This window comes from Vombatus ursinus, unplaced genomic scaffold (genome assembly GCF_900497805.2).
Source record: "Vombatus ursinus unplaced genomic scaffold, bare-nosed wombat genome assembly UNPS02009835.1, whole genome shotgun sequence".
Classification (NCBI taxonomy): Eukaryota; Metazoa; Chordata; class Mammalia; order Diprotodontia; family Vombatidae; genus Vombatus; species Vombatus ursinus.
Window position 1 is genome coordinate 3,807,667 of NW_020949613.1, and position 20,837 is coordinate 3,828,503.

A 20,837-nucleotide genomic window follows, 5' to 3' on the forward strand; every position below is an offset into this window, starting at 1 on the left:
GCCTAACTGGGGGATAGGAGGTATGGATCAAGGGAGATGACTAGAATGCTTTTGATCATTTGATTTCCACAGAACCAAGTTGAGAAAACTACAAAAATTAAGGGGCAAGAAACAGAAACAATGATGTATTAGGTCTTAAAAAATAAAAGATGTTTAAATACTTACTAACCATTTGTGATGTGTGAAGTTCTCTGATCAATTGATGGAATGAGAAATCACCTACACATTTGTTAGTCAAGGGTTGTCTGTACCCAGGGTGGTCCTTAAATAAGTGAGACACATTCTTTAAAGAGCTGGTGGAGAATAGAGATGGGTCTGTGGAATGTGACTCTGGTAACAGAGTGGAGCCAACAATGGAAGAAACTAGCACTTTAGAATAAATAGATTCTCAATTCTAGAGGGAAGGAGTATATCTCTCACTTCTCACTGCACTCACCCATCCCCATTGGCCATGATGTTTTCCAGTTAGAAACTACTCATCCAATAAGGAGCAGAGCTGGGAGTTGAGGCAGACAATTCTGAAAAGTGTGACATCTGTGAATCTAGAAAAGAGAGAGGTAGCCTAGTTATTTTGGAATTTAGATTCAGGAGAGCCTGGGGAGCCCAGAGGAATGACCTGTTCAGCAGTCAGTCAATAAACATTGTTTTAGCAGCTACTATGCGCCAGGCATTGTACTAAACATGAGGAGCAGACACACATCAAAAGAGAAAGGACACTGGGCCCCTGGAGTGTTGATGGCTAGTTGCCCAGGCTGCTATGCTCCCAAAGGTTGTGTTTCTTTACTTATGTACCATATCTTAATGCTTACTCTTCTTGCTGATAATGAATGTATTTTGGGAGAATACATCCCATATTTATAGAGGAAATATTTTGTAGCTGCTGAAAATATGTTGCTTCCTCAGTAAATGTCTTTGCTATGAGCTAAATCATGTCTTCTGGACAACTATTGAAGGCAAATGCTCCAGTGGGTACTCATGATCTATAGTTTTGCACTTGAGAGTCATTGTCTACCTGGGGACTCAACTTCTGACTATGCTTTAGGGAATAAAATAAAAGGAGCACTAAATCATTAAAGGCTTCCCAGGTGTATGGGGAGTGTGCCATCCATATTTTTGCTGCCTGTGACCTCTTCCCAACTTGACTGCCTCATCATTTACATATTTCCTATTCCTTAGCCCCTAGGGAAGGTAATCCCTTTTGCAAATGCTCCTGCTAGCTCTGACCATATCTCTTTTCCTTAGGGTATATGGGGTATTCAGAGAGGACTAGCACCTCTAGTGTCAGGGCTTGCCAAGCCCTTTTCAGGGCTGCTCATCCATCTTTGGTGTCTACTTCATCAAACTCTCCCCTGTGGCTCCAACTGTCTTGGAAAATGGGCTACCCCAGGTTGTGAGTAACCATTAGGCCTCAAACCCGTCAATGAGTTAGGAAGATGTCCACCCCAAGCATATGAAGACTTTTCCTGGTAAAATGAATGGGTGAGAACAATTTGTTCCAATGGCCATGAAGGTGGCTGAAGTAGGGTCTGGAGAGTGCTTAGAGCTTGGTCAGGCATCAGATACACCAAGGTCATTCACTACATCCTGGGCCATTGCCAGTAGTCTTGACTTTCGTCCTGCCACTGGACTTTTATGACTCAAGAAGAAAGAGTAAGACTGATGACTTTGTTCAACTCTGCTCAACTTAAACCAAATTCACCTGCAAGTCAAGACATCACCTGCAATATTATTGGTCCTCTTCAAATATGAAGGATGGACAACAACATCCCTGTCCCTTAATCCAGTGGCATCAAATTCAAATAGAAATGCGGGACATGAAACTCTAAATATGGATCCCTACACTCTATGTGTTAATTTAGTTTTAATATATGATATTTAATATATTTTAATTTGATATATGATACTTAATGTATTATCCACGTTTTATCATACTTATGTTTGTTTTGTTGTTAAATATTTCACAATTACATTTAATCTAGTTTGGATCCTGGGTGTGTCAGGGGCAAGTGTTTGACACCTCTGCCTTACTCCATCCATGCAGCCTGATTTAACCCTAGCCTTTTGTTCATATAAGCCAGGCTAAAGTATTCAATTCAAGTGTTCCTTTTGTGGCTATAAATCTAGCATTTGGTTTGATTCTGTCAGTGGTGCATAAGGTAAAGTGGAATAGAAAATGATGACACCTAATTTCTATGAATTAAACAGGTTATCATAGTGACATCCTGATTCTTTAGGGTTGATGAAAATTTGACTCTTCTCAGTGTCATCTCATATTCATTATTTTTTAAATCTGCTTCTTCACATTAATAAGTGACTTTAAACATGTGTGACATACATGCATAGTTTCTTCTATTCATTGGGAAAAATAGAGCCCCTTAGGTTACAAACTCATTTAAAAGTGATAAAATCATTTTTTTCCATTCTCATTGTTTGCAGTTGTCAGTGCCAACTCATAATTGTTGCTATAGGTATTGTCAAGCCATCTGAAGACTTTGAATGATATATATTCTCCCTGAGGGGCTGAACACTTGGAAAATCAAATTCCTTTTCAAATTTGTACCTTTATTGATCCATTATTCCCAAAATCTTAAAGTTGAAAACAATAAAGAAAAGTAGGCTTTTCAAATTTTTAAATTAAATTTTTGAAATTTTTAGCAAATTTGTCAAAGAAATCTGATTGAATCAGGCAGACATGGTAGGGTGGGGATGATTATACTTCTGGTTCAAAAGGCCCTTAGAGGTCATCTAGTCCAAATCCTTCATTTTACATTTGAGGAAACTGAGGCACATGCAAGTGAAATGACTTGCCAAAAGTGACATACATAACAGAGTAGAGATTTGAATTTACCTTCCAAATTTTGTTTTCCAATTTAAATTTTCTTTCTGCTGCAACATAAGGATTGAATAAAAATGCAAGAGTTCAAAAGTATGAAAATAGAAACTTTTATATTATTTGGGTTTGTCTTGGAATTCTGTAGGAATACTCACTTTCTCTTAGTCATTAATACTTTCACTTTAATACATGTTCCCACAAAGACTTTTCCTGGTGCCAGAAAATGCATCCCTCCTGCAAATTGACTCTATTGACCATCTCCTGTATTTCTTACTATTTCTCCAGTACGTTCTGCCAGAGGGTTGAATCACCTTTGTTTTACACTCCTCTGTCATGACTTAAGCCCTGCTCTTTCTATGACTACCCACAAAGAACGTAGCTCCCCACCCCCTCTTTTGAAATCTCTTAGACTTTTGAACATAGACTTTTTGAAATCTCTTTCAGTGCAATAATTTCTTCACGTGGCTCCAATTCCTTATTTAATGTGGATTCGTACTTTTAAGTGGTTCTAGAAGTATCTTAACTCCATATTTTAGTCGATTCAGTGGATCACTTCTACATCCTCTATTCATTCTTTTCTTCATTCTCCCTTTCTTTCTCTGCAGCTTTCATCTGGCCACCAATCAAATGATCCATATTTTAGAATCAACAAATCTAGCTATGCCACATTACAATATCACAGATTTAGCATTAGAAGAGATCCTGGAAGTTATTTAATCCAATCACCTCATTTTATACATTAGGAAGTTGAGGCTGAGGATAGCTTAAATAACATGTCCAAGATTACCTAGACAGTAATTAGTATAGGCTAGATATGAATACCGATCCCCTGATTACAAATCTAGTACCCTTTTCATTGTTCCATTTCTCCATTTTTTTATTTATATGAGTTCTGATAGTCTTTTGATTGTATTAATTGTATATACACACAGAAGAGATAGTGTAACATAGAAAAGGGATTCTTATTCCAGGAAACCTTTTCTGTGGGACTGCAAATTTGGATGGGAAAAATTACATCTTTGTTTCAATAAATCATTTTCTTTTGTCATCCTATTTATTTTATTTTATGTAATTAAAATCATTATTCTGAGAAGGAATCGATAAGCTCCACCAGACTACTGAAAGGGTACATATCTCACACACACACACACACACACACACAGACACACACACACACACACACACACACACACACGAGTTAAGAACCCCTGGCACAAAAAAATAGAGGTCCAACCTTAGAGTAAGGAAGACCTGTGTACAATTCTTTCTTTTAGCATGTACTAGTTATGACCCTGAACAGGTCACTTATCTGTTCAGTGTCCTCAGGCAATTCTCTAGGACTCTAAATTATATAAGAGCTGCTATCTGCATCAATGGGCAGAACTTCTACAGTGGAAATATCTTATATCAGTGAAATCCTATGTCCTACCACCTTCCTGCAAATGTTTAAAGTGAAGCCTTTTTTTGGTTCCATAAGTCTTCTAAAAGTCAACAGGATATGGCCCCCAGCTTTATCAAATGATAATATGAACCATCTCTCCAGCTTTTGAAATTTTGAAGAATCTTAGCCTTTTGGATAGTGTCTTTGATATTAAACTGAGATTTGACTTGTTCATCACCATGTTTATTCCTTATTAACTGCTTCTTTTAATCTATATTCTGAGTTTACTCTCAATTTTGAATCTCTCTACAAGCCTCTTAAAAGTATCTTATATCAGGGGCAGCTAGATGGCACAGTGGATAGGGAACAGCTCTGGATTCAAGAAGACTTGAGTTCAAATTTAGCCTCAGACACTTGACTCTTACTAGCTGTGTGACACTACGCAAGTGATTTCACCCCGTTGCCTTGAGAAAAAAAAAATCTTATATCTTTTCTTGGCTCTGATGTTTTCCCATATCGGTTATAAGAGTGTTGGCCCAGTTCTCCCAGCAAGCAATTCTTAGAACTTACCACTTATCAAAATGTGCCCACTATTAAGATACACACACACACACACACACACACACAATCATAACAGGTAATATAATATAATAGATATATTTAGTTTACTTAATTTATGTATAAACTAAATGTCTTTCCACCAAAAGGTTGGGCCTAGTTTTTTTGTTTGTTTTTTGTTTTGTTTATTTGTTTGTTTTTCATGAACACTGTCTACTAAGGTATCAAAGGTGTGGATTCTAGGTGAATGAAGTGAGTATCCATACCCATGACCCTTCTTTCTCTTCCCTTCCCCTTTTCACCTATTCCCTCTCTTCACATATCCTTTCCTCTCTTCTCCAATTCCCTCACCTCTCTTTACTTGAAAAATAAGAATTTGCATTAGCTACTGCCCAGGGTTAATTTGAGGAAAACACTTTGGAAATGTAGTAGGAATATGTATCTTTACCACTGAGGCAGGGTTGACCCTTCCCCCAATTCTTCCTTGTGTATTTCAAGTCTGCAAAATGTGCCACCTCTACCCCTAATCCTTTTCATTGAAAAGCTATTGAGAAGCCCCAGAATAATTTATATGACCTGATCCAGCTGCCAAGGAAGGAGGTGGGAAATTAAAAGAAGATGAAAAGGAGATATGAGTGTCTTTCCTTTTCTCCAAAAGGCTCAGTAGGAGATGTTTTTCACCAGTAGGTATATTGAATGGATACTGAAAAAGAGGAGAGATAAGGAGAATCAATTCACTGGGCCAGGAGTAGGAAACCAACTAGGTATATATTAGCTTGATGAACTGCCAAATATGGGTTATGCTTAAATCACAGGGGGACAGGAAATGACTGACACAAACAGTTATTGAGTGAAACAAGTTTTATTAGGATATATAAGAGCAAGTGTCAATCAGGAGCCGCTCAGCTCTCTGACACTATTATAAGAGATCCCGAATCAGTACCTCAAGTAGCTATACATCAATCTGGATGCTATATTTTCAAGTACTGAGTATAAACTGGGTCCCTTCAAAATGCAACTGAGAATGAAAACAGCAGTTAGGATTCCTCCTGCCAAGAGTGAGTAACAGGAGACTTTTAAAATGAAGGGAAGGTTTAATGTCCTTCAGGGTCTAGGTGGAAAAATACTGTACAATTACATTTCTTCCGTGGGGACCTTTATGATAGTAAATCTTCCACAGGATGGAAAAATACAACCAAGCTTTCTGAACTGCTAGGGGGGGTCTTTATCACTTTCTCAAGGTAACATTCTCTCAAGTTGGTCTTGTGTAATGTACAATAAAGGAGGAGATCAGGGCCCACAGTGGCAGTATATATACTCCCTTTCTCTGGTGAGAAACCTAACGGATGAGAGAAGTTAATTCCTGAGAACCAGAAACTTCAACAGAAAAGCACAATTTAAGGCTTTCTTTATATAAGTGAGCATCATTGTTGTTTAAATATTAGGGAGAGAATAATTTTGCTCCTGAATATATGGTCAGAGCAGAAAAATGTGTATTTTTCCAACTGTGAGTGGTCCCGGGTTTAAAGAGATTTCTTGAGAATTAGGGTCATAATGGCACTTCTCTGTTAACATCATTAGTTGCCTCTTTCAAAGGCTTAATATTTCTTTTAAAATGAGCATAGTTGGGGCAGCTAGGTGGCCCAGTGGATAGAGCACTAGTCCTGGATTGAGGAGGACCTGAGTTCAAATCTGGCCTCAGACACATAACACTCACTAGCTGTGTGACTCTGGGCAAGTCATTTAACCCCAATTGCCTCACAAAAAGAAAAGAAAAAGCTAAAAAATAAATTGAGCATAGTTCAGTTTTCCTTCAAGCCAGGTTTATTCCACTTTGAGGGAAGCTGGAACTTCTTTCTGGCAAAGTGGAAAGAATCAAGTTGCTACTGTAATAACAAAGTACAGGCAAGGAAATAAGTAATACATGATATCAAAAAAAAGGAAATTCACTGCTTCCATATAAAAAAACATGATTTGCTTACCCACTATCTAAAATAAAATACTATAGATATAATTTAACATTTTGCAACCATTTTATTGTTTACAAAATTGAAAACTGAAAACTTACTATCATCCTAGACACTAAGAGTAGCAATGAAGATAAACAAGGATACATAGAAAAAAAACAACAACTTTTTTTCCAATTAGAGGGGGAAGGGTTGAACTGGATTATATATAGGATGTAAGGAGCCAGTGGATGAAAGAATGATAAAAGAAGAGAGGGAACTATCAAGGAGAGATGCAATAGATGAAGGATTGAAACTGAAAGGAAGCAAGAGATGATTAAATAGTCAAACTTCTTCAGTAGATGAGAAAGAATAAGATCAAAAGTCCTTTACGAAGGCAAAGGACCACATCTTACTTAGAGAATAAAGGAGAAAAGGGACATGAAGAAGAAGGTTTAGAAGTATAGAGCAAGGGAGAAGAGGGAGATTTTACTTACCAGTTCAGAAATTAGATAGATAGATAGATAGATAGATAGATAGACAGATAGATAGATAGATAGATAGACAGATAGATATCTGGCCTAAGGAAGATGTTTCTTTTTTTTTCTTTTTTTTTTTTTTTAGTGGAAGATGTTTCTTCTTTAGCATTGAATTTTTATTGTTGTTGTTTAATCATTTCAGTCATGTCCTATTTTTCAAGACTCCTTTTGGGATTTTCTTGGCCAAAAGACTGGAGTGCTTTGTGGTATCCTTTTCCAGCTCATTTTACAGATGAAGAAACTGAGACCCAGGGTCCTAAAAACTAGTTAAGTGTCTGAGGCCATATTTGTACTCAGGAAGATGAGTCTTTTGACTCAAGGCCCAGCACTCTACCCACTGTGCCACCTAACTGCCCTTCAGCATTGAATATTTTGGAAATTTTTGAGGTTACATTTTAAATTTGTGTGCCAAACTACAATTTGCAACATATTTTAATTACTTTAAGGAAATGATTAATTAAGAAAATGTTTAAAATATGAAGATTAAAGAAAGCACACTCCCAGATAACGGAGGGTGCTGTGACTGTGGCTTATTTCCTTAAAGAGATTAGCAGTATCAAGACAGATAACCAAGAGCTATGTACCCAGGAGGCATGCAGTAAGTTTTTGATAACAACTTGTTAAAAATAGGCTAGAAATTAATTTAGATATAAATATTAAGATAGAATTCTATGTTGCTGATGAAATTGTAAAAGTAATGCTCTTTCGTCATGAATGTTTCAAAAAAGTAGTTGGAGTAAGTTATGTAAACTGCTATAAAAATTGATCTTGTCAGAATATTCTTTGTAGTAGAATATCAACTCTACCTCACTTAAATCTAATTCATGCACAAGTCAGTACCTCATCCTATGATGTCATTTGTCCTCTTTGGCAATGAACAATCAACAAAATACATACTAAGCAGTTATATTTTAAAAAGCAAACAAAAACAACCACAAAAAGCCAAAAACCTTTTATTCTGATGATTTTTTTTAAAGTTTCCTTTTAATCAGACTCTGCTAGGAGTTTTGGAAATGTTTAGTCAATTTTAATTGAGACCCTGAAGTCCAAGAGAAGGAAACTGGCCATCATCCACTTTTCATTGATGGGAAATTTGGGTTAAGTGACTTAGACCAAACTCACTCAATGAGAAAATGACTGATTGATTACCATAATAGTAGTATTGCCAGACATAATTAATGCCATACTATAAATCTTCATTCACCAAGTGAACCCACAACTGAAGTTAACATGAATGAGAATGATTATCTATGTTTAATCAGAAAGAGAATTTCATCTTTTTCTTTTCCTATTAGAGGTATTTTCCTATATAACTTTACCTCCCATTTGCATTGCAGAAGTCCCTAGAATTCTGCATTCTGTTTTAGACTAGTTTTGAGAAATAGTAAGTGAATGTGGTGCAAGCCTAGTGGTACAAAGCTAAGATTTTGTATTAACCCATGATGCACTCTCCATTCAAGCTAAATTGGACTATTTGTTCCTCCTTGTGCCCAATATTCCATATTCAGATTTTTTTCATGCCTAGAATTCTCCACTTCTCCTTCCTCTGTGCTTCATGGAACCTCTAGCTCCCTTTAAGGCTCAGCTCAAATATTCCTTCCTACTTGAGACCTAGTCTAATCCTCTCCCAGCCTCCAAGTTGTTAGTGCCCTCCCACTGAAAATTACTTTGCAATTCCTTTGTATATATATTTTAACTTATCTGTTAGTGGAGCTTAGTGGATACAGGGCTTGTCTTAGAGTCCAGAAGACCTAGGTTAAAAATATGCAGTTCTGTTTCATGCTGGTTGTATAAGCCTGGGCAAGTTAGTTAAACACTTTGTCCTCTAATGTAGGCAACTCTCTGAGAGGATGAATTGAGAACAGGTACTAATCTGCATTGGGCAGCTAGGTAGCCCCATAGTGTATTGAGTGCTGGGCCTAGACCCAGGAAGACTCATCTTTCTTAGTCCAAATTTGACCTCAGAAACTAGCTGTGTGACCCTGGGCAAGTCACTTAACCCTGTTTGCCTCAGTTTCCTCATTTGTAAAATGAGCTGGAGAAGGAAATGGAAAAACACTTTTTGCCAAACAATCTCTGCTAAGAAAACCACAAATGGGGTCACAAAGAGTCAGGCAGGACTGAACAACTAATCTGCATTAGTAGGGAACATGACCCCTTGACTTTCTTATACCAATGAAATCAGAGGTCCTATTTTGAAAAAGTATCCATACATAAATTGCTTCCCAAAGTAGAATATGAGTTCCTTGAAAATGGGAAATGTTTGATTTTTTTCCCCTTTTTTATCACCAGCATCTAACATAGTGCCTTTAACTATTTATTAATACAGTGCCTGGTATATAGTCAGCACTTAATAAATGATTATTGATTGATTGGTTGGATTGAATTGAATTAATGTGAATAACTAATAACTATTCTTGACCTTTTTTTACCAGAAGCCGCTATGAAACGTTTCAGTCAAAATGTTGGCAGCATGTCACTGAAAAATGCTATTATGATGAGACTTGCATTAGTACCTTCAATAAGGAAGATATAACTTGCTCAGCAGATGATAAATGCAAAGCTGCTTATATTGGCACCCTGGGGACCATTCTTCATGTCCAGTGCACCTGCAGCTCTATTCCGTTCACTGAACAGCCTCTATGTGAGATTTTTTATCACATGCTTCAGAGCAGGTCCTGCTTCAGTAAGTCATCTGATTAACATGACCCTTAAAAATGTCAAGTTTTATATGACAACTAGATCTAAAGCTATATATGTATGTATGTATGTATGTGTGTGTGTGTATGTGTGTGTGTGTGTGTGTGTGTGTATACATGTATTAGTAGGGAAAGTGACACCTTGACCTTCCTATGCCAATGAAATTAGAGGATCTATCTGAGGAAAAACGAATCTGTATACATTTTTTCCACTACACCTAGGTAAAATACAATCTCCTTGGAGGGGAGGGAGAATATTTAATTTCGTGTCATGAGCAGCTAACACAGTACAGTGTCTTTCATGTAGTAAATACCTATAACTATACCCCATCTCCAACTTTATCTCTCTTTCTAAATATAAAATTTTCTCTACTTAATTTTATACTGGTAAGCATGTATTTGCTACTTTTATTGGGGGAGATATATGGTCATTATTTATCAACTACATAATGATTATGATGATGATGATGATGATGATGATGATGATGAAATCATCCAGTTATCAATTATTAGTTTAGATCAGGGATATTATTCTAGAATAATAATTACCAGACTAGCTCCAGCCAGAATCATAGGTTGAGAGATGAAAGAAATCTTCAATGTTAAAGTAGTATTTGTTAATATCAGTGCCTATGTGAGATTTGCCTCTATTCTTTCTTCCTGATTATGATGTTGGTGGATCTACCTATAATAATTTTCTGAAAAATCAGTTTTCTGGAGTGTTTTGTTTTGTTTTAACTAAAGAGAGGAAGAGATTCAGTATTACAGTTCTAAAGCTGAGTCACTTCCATTCAGAGGTCATCAAATCCAGTGTACTCTCCATTTGACAATTAAAAAACAGTCAAGCCTAAGGAAATTAAATGACTTTTCTCAGGTTACACCGGAATCTACATTACAGAATTTAGAAGATGGATTTGGAGAAAAACAAGTCCGTCTTTTTAAAACCTTTTTTTCCCCAACCCTAAAATTTTAATATTAGACAAATTAGATTTTCTGGTGATAAAAATTCTTATCGAGTTCAATTCAGGACATGGAACAACATCTCTTTTCGATGCTTCTGTAAGTCTCTGGTTCATATTGGTTAGGATGCTTGTTCTGTAAGAGAAAATTTTTGAGAATGAACTATTTTAATATGCAAGTGAAATTAGTGCTTAAATAAAGAGCCTGTCAGAAAACAGATAGACAGGACAGTGCAAATGAAATGTACACTACCCTGAAGTACACGGGCCTGAGTTCTAGGGCTTGCTTCGTACTTATTAGCTATGTGATCTGGGTCAAAATGCCTCACCTGTCCCGTTCAGTTTCCCTATCTTTCAAAGGAATGAGGACCATTTCAGCTACAAGTGATTCTATTTGTCTGGACTATAAATCCAACACAGAGCTTTGCACATATTAGATGCTCAAGAAAAGTTTGGTGACAAAAATTCAATGTAATAATTAGGATACTTTCTAAATATACAGCCTTATTCATATCACTAAGATCTTGTCCCATTGAGTAAGTAAGATCTTTCCTGCTATCTCATTGTCATACTGTCATTCTATCATTCATTGTGTACACCTGGGCACTCTGGGCAGCCAATCCCAAGTCAAATGCAAGGCCTGAAGAACCCAGGAAACATCAAGTAAAACCCTGGTTAGTTGGGATATCCCCATCCCCATTCCCACTCTGGCCATTCTTCTTTGGCGTTGCAAAAGATGCATTACAAAAATGTAGTTTAATAGAGCAATGAATTTCTGATTCCCAAAGGTGCAGATCTCAATCCACCCAATGTTTTTTTTATCCTGTGCAACTCTTTCCCATGTCTTCCCATACATCCTCCATTTGGCATCTGACCAATATGCCAGGTCCCATCTTTTAGGTCTCATGATATGGTATAGATTCTAGAGAAGCATGTGGCCTGTCCATTGGACAATACTTTCTCACACTACATGACTGGCCTTTTTCTTTCCCCAACTATACATTTCAAAGACAGTATCTTTTATTTTGAGTCATTTAGCATAATTGGGAGAACATTGACAATAAAGAAAGAGCTCTTGTTTCAAGAAAAGCGCTGAACAATGCAATCCAAGGTGTTCTCTCCATTCTTTTCCATTCTGCGGCCATTTTACTGGTCATCTACGATAATTTTCTGAGTTGTATATACTGGTAGATGAGCTGTATGGCCTGTCCATCCAAAATGCATAGCATAGTCTAGCCAAAAAATATTCTTTATCTCATTTTTTCTTATGTGGATATATATTTGTCTATATATAATAATACATATGTTTTATATTCATGTTATTAAATGCATATATGTATATGAGACGGTAATTATCTGGGATTTGATTCAATCAGAACGATGTTGTTCACACACAGAAGCAGCTGGAAGATCTCTTCTGTCTATCTCTGGAGCTATGCAATCTCTATAACAGTATCTAAAAAATGCAGGGAGGATAAGCCTCCCTATTTCATACAACACTCAATATTTATGATCAGAACAATATCGAACAAAACTATTTCTGTTGTCACATCAATTCATCTTGTCAGATTTTAATATGTACATGGGAGAACAGCTTTTGAGATACACTTTTCTTTAGGGTAAATATTTTATCAGAGAGAGAGAGAGAAGCAGAGACAGAGACACAGACACAGATACAGACACAGGAAGAGAGATAGAGAGACAGAGACAAAGACAGAGAGACAGAGACACAAAGACAGAGATAGAGAGAGACAAGAAAGACAGAAAGAAAGAGACAGAGATGGAGAGACCGAAAGATATTCAACAAACAATAAACACAATGAAATCTCATTCTCTGTATCTTCTAGTTAAATAAGTGACTGTATAGAAATGGCCAGCTATAAAATGTTGTTTGTGAAAGCCATCCTATTCTCTTCTCAAACATTCATCAAGTATATCCTCAATGTTTATAAAACATTGAGAGTAGAGAACACATACTTTTTTTCTTTTTTCTTCTAGTGTCTAACACAGGACCTAGAAAGTAGAATGGGTTTAATAAGTGCTTACTGATTAATGAATTACTGATTTTGTATATTGTCTTACTAAAAAGTAGGAAATAGACGTAGTAGTGGTAGGTTCAAACGAATATTCAGAGGAAAAGAAAATAAAGAAGTGTTTTCTACTCTCTAGGAGGTTATGTTTTATGAACATTTAGAATATCATTAAGGAAAATTTCTGAAATGGAAGCTACTGAAGAGTAGAAAGTAGGCATATTAATCTTTCAATATTGATATTCTTTCAGTGTCTTTTCTGTGGTAGCAAAAAAAATGTTATGTCATTTTCCAGACATCTAGTTTTCTTCTCTTTTTTTGGAGATCAAGAGGAGAACTCTCTAACACATTCACAATTGCGTCATGTCCTTGGCATATTAATGTCTTTGGTTAAGCTGTTGTTTCTCTTTGATTTCTTTCATACCATTTTAACTCATTTGTGTAACACATTAATAATTATGGTGTTACATTTTCCCCCCAATACCCCCTCTCTTTTTCCTAATTTCCCTATAATTATTAAAAGTATCACCATACTCTCATTCACCTAGGCTTGCAATCAAGGTGTCATTCTCAATTCCTCATGATCTCTCTCCACCATCACCACCACCCTCACATCTAATTTGTTGCCAAGTCCTCCTTATTATCTCCTCTTACACTCCGACTATCCTGAGGTATGACTCCATCACCGTATGCTTAGGAATATTACAATAGCCAGTTGGTTATTTTTCCTTTATCAAATATCTACCTACTCCAGTCCCTCCATCAATCAGTTATCAAAGTGATCTTTCTAAAAAGCATGTCTGTTCACGCCACTGCTGTTTTCCCATTCTATAAATGTCAGTAGCTCTCTATTACTTCCTGGATCAAATATAAAAACTTCTTTTAAAATTCTTCATAATCTCATCTTTTTCTACATTTCTAGGCTTCTTATACCTTATTCCATTTCCACTTACTTTTCTATACAGTCACAATAGCCTCTTTGTTGTTTCTTATATGTGACCCTCTATCTCCTTCTGCACATTTTTACTAGGCTTCAATTCTTTCCCTCTCTGTCCCCATGTCTCTTCCTTGAAATCTCACCTAAAACCTCACTTTTAGCAATAAGCCCTTGCTGGTTCCCTTTAATACTATTGCCTTCTCTCCGTCATTATCTTGAATTTATCCTGTATGTATCTTCTAAGTACATAAGGGAGTTATTTGCATTTTGTCTCCCTCTTTAGATTGTGAGCTCCTTGAGGGCAGAGATTATTTTTGCCTATGTTTATCTCCACAGCACCTAGCCCATAGTAGGTCTTGATAAGTGCTTATTGACTTCATAGACCATAAATGTGCTGACTTTTGTCTTTAATGGAAGAAAAAGCTTTTTTTTTGTAATAATTAAAGATCTTTTCCCTCTTTTGTCCTTCTAGTTTGGCCTTAGGATAATCTAGGTTAATTGTTTCTCTTACCAAATTTTTTGTAAACTTGTATTTATTTTCCTCATCTACTGCTTCTTGCTGCTTTATGAGATGGAACTGCTCATATCTTTCTTCCATTTTTCACCATAAGAATTTACAAATATGTATACATTCTAAACCAGTGCTTCCCTGAATCACCTGAATCACCATATTTCTTTATTTGAAGCAATTGAATATTTCAGAGAATAGAGTGCTGGGCTTGGAGTTAGGAAGACTTGAACTAAAATCTGGCCTCAGAAACTTGCTAGCTATGTGACCTTGGTTAAGTAGTTACTTAACCTATGTCTACCTACATTCCCTTATCTATAATATAGGGATAATAATAGCATCTACCTCCCAGGGCTTTTGTGAGTATAGAATGATGCAACACTTGTAAGGCAAGCATTATAAACTTTAAATGCTATGTAAATGCTATGATGATGATGATAATCATGATGATGATGCTCTCTCTCTTTATATATATGGTATATCTCTATATCTATCTTTGTCTATATATCTCTACATCTCTATGTGTTTGTGTGTATATATATATATATATATATATATATATATATATGCTAGCAAGATAGATTTCTAGGTTGCCTTGTACTTTACTTAAGAAATTATTTTTCCTTAATCTATGACATCTGTTCCCTTATCCATTCCCTTTTCCCCTTTTTCTTTTAGTGACAGCTTGTTAGAAGTGGCAAGCTTGGGGTTAGTTTTCAATGTACAGAACAGCTTTTCACTCTTAAACTCATTTGGTATGTTTACCTTTTCTCCAGCAAGCAATGTTCAGATTGCACATGGATAAATGATGTGTAAATGAGTATTTAATAACCAATCATTTCTTGTCAAGAAATAATGCATTTTGTTTAATTACTTACATTGATATTTCAATGTATTTGTGATTTCACAGATGTTGACACTCTCTCCAATACTAAAAATTGTAACCCTTTGATACTCTTGTATAATGTCATTTTTATCTATGTTCTTCCATGAATCATCTACAGAAGCTCTGTAGATGTCCTGCGTGCAGGGGTGGGGGATGTCTTCTTAAAATACTTTTGATATTGCACGAGGCATACATTGGTTAACCCTCACTGACAACATATGACTGGCCCATTTTTTATGTATACTGTGCACATGTATATCTTATATACATGTATGTTAATATACATGTACATATACTACACATGTACTAACATGTATATATGTGTCTATGTGAATATGTATATAGACAATTTCTTTGGACCATACATACAGCTATGTATCAGAGTCTGGGCATTGGGAATCCTTCACTCAATTGTTTCCACTGCATAAATAGTTAGGATGAAATCTTCTGAGTGATTATGATTTTATTTAAGATGTTGTAAAGTATTTAGGGGTTTGATGCAATCAGCGCTATAGCTTCTGCAAACAGAGGTATCTAGAAGATTTCACTACCTGTGGGGAATCTGTCTTTTATCCTTCTCTGTTGGGCATCCTCCAAGACAATGGCTTAACAAACCCAACTTATTTTTTTTTCAATAAATTTATTTATTTTTAGTTTTCAACATTTACTTTCACAAGATTTTGAGTTCCAAATTTTCACCCCATTTCACCCCTCCCCCCATCCCAAGATGGCATGCATTCTGAATACCCCTTCCCCTAGTCTGCCTTCCCTTCTATCTCTCCCCCGCTTCTTTAATCCCCTTCCCCTTCTATTTTCCTATAGGGCAGGATAGATTTCTGTACCCCATTTCCTGTATTTCTTATTTCCCAGTTGCATGTGAAAACTATTTTTTTAAACACGTGTTTTTTTAAAATTTTGGGTTCCAAATTTTCTCCCTTCCTCCCTCCCCACCCACCTTCATTGAAAAGGCAAGCAACTCAATATAGGTTATACATGTGCAGCTATGCAAAACACTTCCATAGTAGATATGCTGTGAAAAACTAACTCTATTTCCCTTAAACCTATCCTGCCCCCCCATTTATTCTATTCTTTCTTTTGACCCCATCCCTCTTCAGAAGTATTTATTTCTGATTACCCCCTTTCCCAATCTTCTCTCCTCTCTATCATCGCCTTACTCTCTTGTCCCCTTCCCCCCTATTTTCCTGTAGGGTCAGACAGATTTCCACACCCAATTGAGTGTGTATGTTATTCCCTCCTTAAGTCAAATCCTATGAGAATAAGATTCATTCATTCCCTCTCATCTTCCCCTGTTTCCCCTCTACTTTAAGAGCTTTTTGTTTTCTGTTCTTTTTTTGTGAGATAATTTATCCCATTCTACCGCTCCCTTTCTCCTTCTCCTAGTATAATCCTCTCTCACCCCTTAATTTTATTCTCCAGATCAACTCACCCTGTGCCCTCTATCTATCTATTTATCTATCTATCTATCTATCTATCTATCTATCTATCTATCTATCTATACATTTAATTTTTTCCCTCCAACTACCCTAATACTGACAAAGATTTCATGAGTTACATATATCATCTTTCCATGCAGGAATGTAAACAGTACAACCTTAATAAGTCTCTTATGATTTCTTTTTCCTGTTTACCTCTTCATGTTTCACTTGAGTCTTGTATTTGAAAGTCAAATTTCTATTCAGCTCTGGTCTTTTCAACAAGAATGTTTGAAAGTCCTCTATTTCACTGAATGCCCATTTTTTCCCCTGGAGGATTATACTCAGTTTTGTTGGATAGGTGATTTTTGGTTGTAGTCCTATCTCCTTTGCCCTCCGGAATATTATATTCCATGCCCTGCGGTCCCTGTAGAAGCTGCTAAATCTTGTGTTGTCCTGATTGTGTTTCCACAATACTTGAATTGTTTCTTTCTGGCTGCTTGTAATATTTTCTCCTTGACCTGGGAACTCTAGAATTTGGCTACAATATTACTAGGAGTTTTCCTTCGGGGATCTCTTTCAGGAGGAGATTGGTGGAATCTTTCAATTTCTATTTTGCCCTCTGGTTCTAAAACATCAGGGCAGTTTTCCTTGATCATTTCTTGAAAGATGATGTCTAGGCTCTTTTTTTGATCATGGCTTTCAGATAGTCCAATAATTTTTAAATTCTGTCTCCTGGATCTATTTTCCAGGTCAGTTGTTTTTCCATTGAGATATTTCACATTGTTTTATAATTTTTCATTCTTTTGGATTTGTTTTACAGTGCCTTGATTTCTCAAATTGTCACTAGCTTCCAATTGCTCTATTCTAATTTTTAAGGAAGTATTTTCTTCAGTAATCTTTTGAACTTCCTTCCATTTGACCAATTTTGCTTTTTTGGGCATTCTTCTCCTCATTGGCTTTTTGGACCTCTTTTACCATTTAGGTTAGGCTATTTTTTAAGGTGTTATCTTCTTCAGTATTCTTTTGGGTCTCCTTTAGCAAGCTGTTGACTTGTTTTTCATGATTTTCTTGCAAAACTCTCAGTTTTTCCTCTACTTCTCTTACTTGCTTCTCAAAATCCCTTTTGAGCTTTTCCAAGGCCTGGGACTGATTCATATTTTTCTTGGAGGCTTTGGATGTAGGAGCTTTGACTTTGTTTTCTTCTTCTGGTTGTATGTTTTGATCTTCTTTGTCACCAAAGTAAGATAATATAGTCTGACTCTTTTTGTGCTGCTTACTCATGATCCCGGCCAATTACTTGATTTTTAAACTCTTTGTTAAGGTAAGAGTCTGCTTCCAATGTGGAGAATGTACTGTCCCACACTTCAGGGGTTTATACAGCCATTTTCAGAGACACTTCTAGGGACGTGTAAATTTTCAGTTCTTCCAAGGTGGTATGATAAGGGGCGAGGTGTTTCCTCTCCACCACCACAACAAACTCCACCACTCCAGCTCTCCTCCTAGCCCCAGGACTGCCCCTCAGAACTGTGACCCAGATCCAAGCTCAGGTAAAGCAAGAGATTCCTGCCTTAGCACTGGCAAAGAGATCCCTGAAATCACTCTGATCAGTCACTTGATTCTCCCTCAGTCTGTGGGACTGAAGCTAAGAAGGCAGCCGCTGCCCCAGGGGTGGCTGAGAGCTAGCTTCTACCTCTCGCTGCAGTCACAGACTTTTACCACTGACCTTCTAAGTTGTCTTTGGCTTTCATGGGCTGAGAAGTCTGGAAACCGCCACAGCTGCCTGTGATTCAGTCCTCTGAGGCCTGCTCCAGGTTCACTGTGGCCCGTGCACCCACGCCGCACTGCGCTCCTCTCCCCGCCCTGTGTGATATACCTTTCCAATTAACCATCCGGGTTGTCTTGGGCTGGAAATTTGTTTCACTCTGTCTTTTTGTGGGTTCTGCTGCTTTAGAATTTGTTTAGAGCCATTTTTTTTACAGGTATTTGGAGGGGTTTGGGGGAGAGCTCAAGCAAGTCACTGCTTTCACTCCACCATCTTGGCTCCGCTTCCCCCAAACCCAACTTCTTGAAACTTGAATTCTACCATTGCTAAACTCTTCAATGATTAGACTCAATGAGTGGCATCTGGTGAGGGTCTGTATTTTTCAGACAAAGAAATCTTAGGTTTCTATGAAATTTATAGCAGAATTATTAGAATATTGATATTTCTTCTTGAATAACTGTGGCTGTTGGGTTTTATTTAGGTGAAGATTATTGGTTTCTAATTTCAAGGTCATACATGTATTTGTGCACATAAAATAATCTTCTGGTTTCTTTTTCTTCATTTCAGTATCATAGATCTCCCTAAGCAATGTCATCCCAAGAGCATTAAGTGCCTGAGAGTGTAACAAAAGTTAGAAAAATTGAAAGATTGGCCAAAATTTGCATAACAAATATCTTCCAGCCTTTAACCAAACTGGCTTTTAATAGTGCAGTTCTTCAAATGCTTGTAAAAGAATTAGAAATTACATGAAAGCAAAGGAATATGGGAGAATAGCTTGATTAGACCAAATGTACACAGAGGAGATCTGTGCTGGAGATGACAAAATTGTTAGGATTTTAAAGGAGCTTTTAAAAATGATGAAAAAGAAAAAGATACTAAAACCAGAAAACACAGGAGCACCCACCCATGGGCTTGCAGTCTTAATTAAAAGGGTAGGGAGAAGAGTGTGGAGGCAAAAGGAGTTACCTGTGAAGCTTCCTTTTCCATCCATATGGTAGTAACTCCCTGGATCGCAGTTATAATATATGAAGACATATTTAACCTCTTTAACCTCCATATAACCTCTAAATGGAAAACAAAATCTGTAAATGATAGCAAATGCAAAAAGTAGGAAATTGTATTCTTTCATAATTTTCTTTAAATCTATTTAGGAGACCTTTGCAAGAAATCCTCTTTCGAGGCTGCTATTCTACTTGTTTCATGACTTATTATGTAATCAAGCTAATATTCCCAGAGTATTTAGTTTTAATTATGTCATTTTATATTATGTCATTTTAATTATATTGGAGCTCTCTAGTGTTAAGACTTCTATAGTTAATGTTCGGAATTTATTTTGTGAGTTTGTATTCTAAAAGGAGACACCGAAGGAGAGATTGCATTGCTTCCTTTTTGGTGGCGTGTTTCTTTAATCAGCTTCCACTCTGAGAACTCAGCTACTAGTCCTTTTGGGGCCTCCAAAATGTTAAGTAATACTTCTAGAAAATCGTTTCATATCTCATAGCACCAACTATCAGATTTCAAAAAATTTAAACAAACCACAGCCCGTATTCAGTACCTCACATCAATTATGTAAATACAAGGATAAAGCTGATTTATTACTTACAATAATTGTTCTCATCATATAAACAGCTTCACAGAGCAAATGGAAGTCCTGTTGTAACTACCAAGTCAGTTTCCTGAGTGCATACATTTCTCCTCTTAGAAAGAAATGCCAGTCCAAGGGTACTTTCTCTAATTCCAAGCAGGATTTTCTTTTTCCTGTATATCTTGATTTATTGGCATATTTCTTTTATGACATGTGTGTGGCCACTAAAGCTCATGCAAGGGAAGGGAATATCACAGTGCATGACAAATAGCAGCAATAGAAAGACAGCAGGAGAGGGAATAAAAAATGCACAGAAACTGAAGTGATATATAAGCTTAGTAAGAAAACACAGAAAATCAGAGACCTTTCACTTTAAAAAAAATTAATAGCTACAACAGATTTGAAAAAAAAAAAAACCCAAAAAACCTTTCTCCAGGAAACTCAAAATAAGCAAGGGATTTTTTTTCAAAGTGTCTCCTTGAATACTGACCATTTGCCCTAACGTCAAAACTAAAAGCTTAAGAATCATAAAGCTAGATGATACCTCAAGAGATCATCTCTTATGAGACAATGAAACTCTACCTTTTTTTTTTTCAGGAGTAAGGGAGTGTAAGTGTAAAACATTGTGTATACTGTCAGAGTCAGGTGATGTTTAATTTCATTGAACTGCCTTTTTCTCTCATTTTAATTCTTTTTCTTTTTAAGAGAAGGCTGGGAAGGGGAGGAGAAGGGCAAATACGTTTGGAAATAAAAATAATTTCAAATATATTCAAAAATA

The 20,837-nt window shown here is 36.5% G+C and overlaps 1 protein-coding gene across 1 annotated transcript in view; it reads left to right on the plus strand.

The window, feature by feature from the left end:
- Nucleotides 1–18,395, plus strand: part of GFRAL (GDNF family receptor alpha like) — a 37,788-nt gene extending 19,393 nt beyond the window's left edge. The window contains exons 5-6 of the mRNA XM_027852894.1: nucleotides 9,693–9,943; nucleotides 18,340–18,395. Of these exons, the coding sequence (XP_027708695.1) occupies nucleotides 9,693–9,943; nucleotides 18,340–18,395 (307 nt within the window). The remainder of the gene's footprint in view (nucleotides 1–9,692; nucleotides 9,944–18,339) is intronic.
- Nucleotides 18,396–20,837: the final 2,442 nt, after the last annotated feature.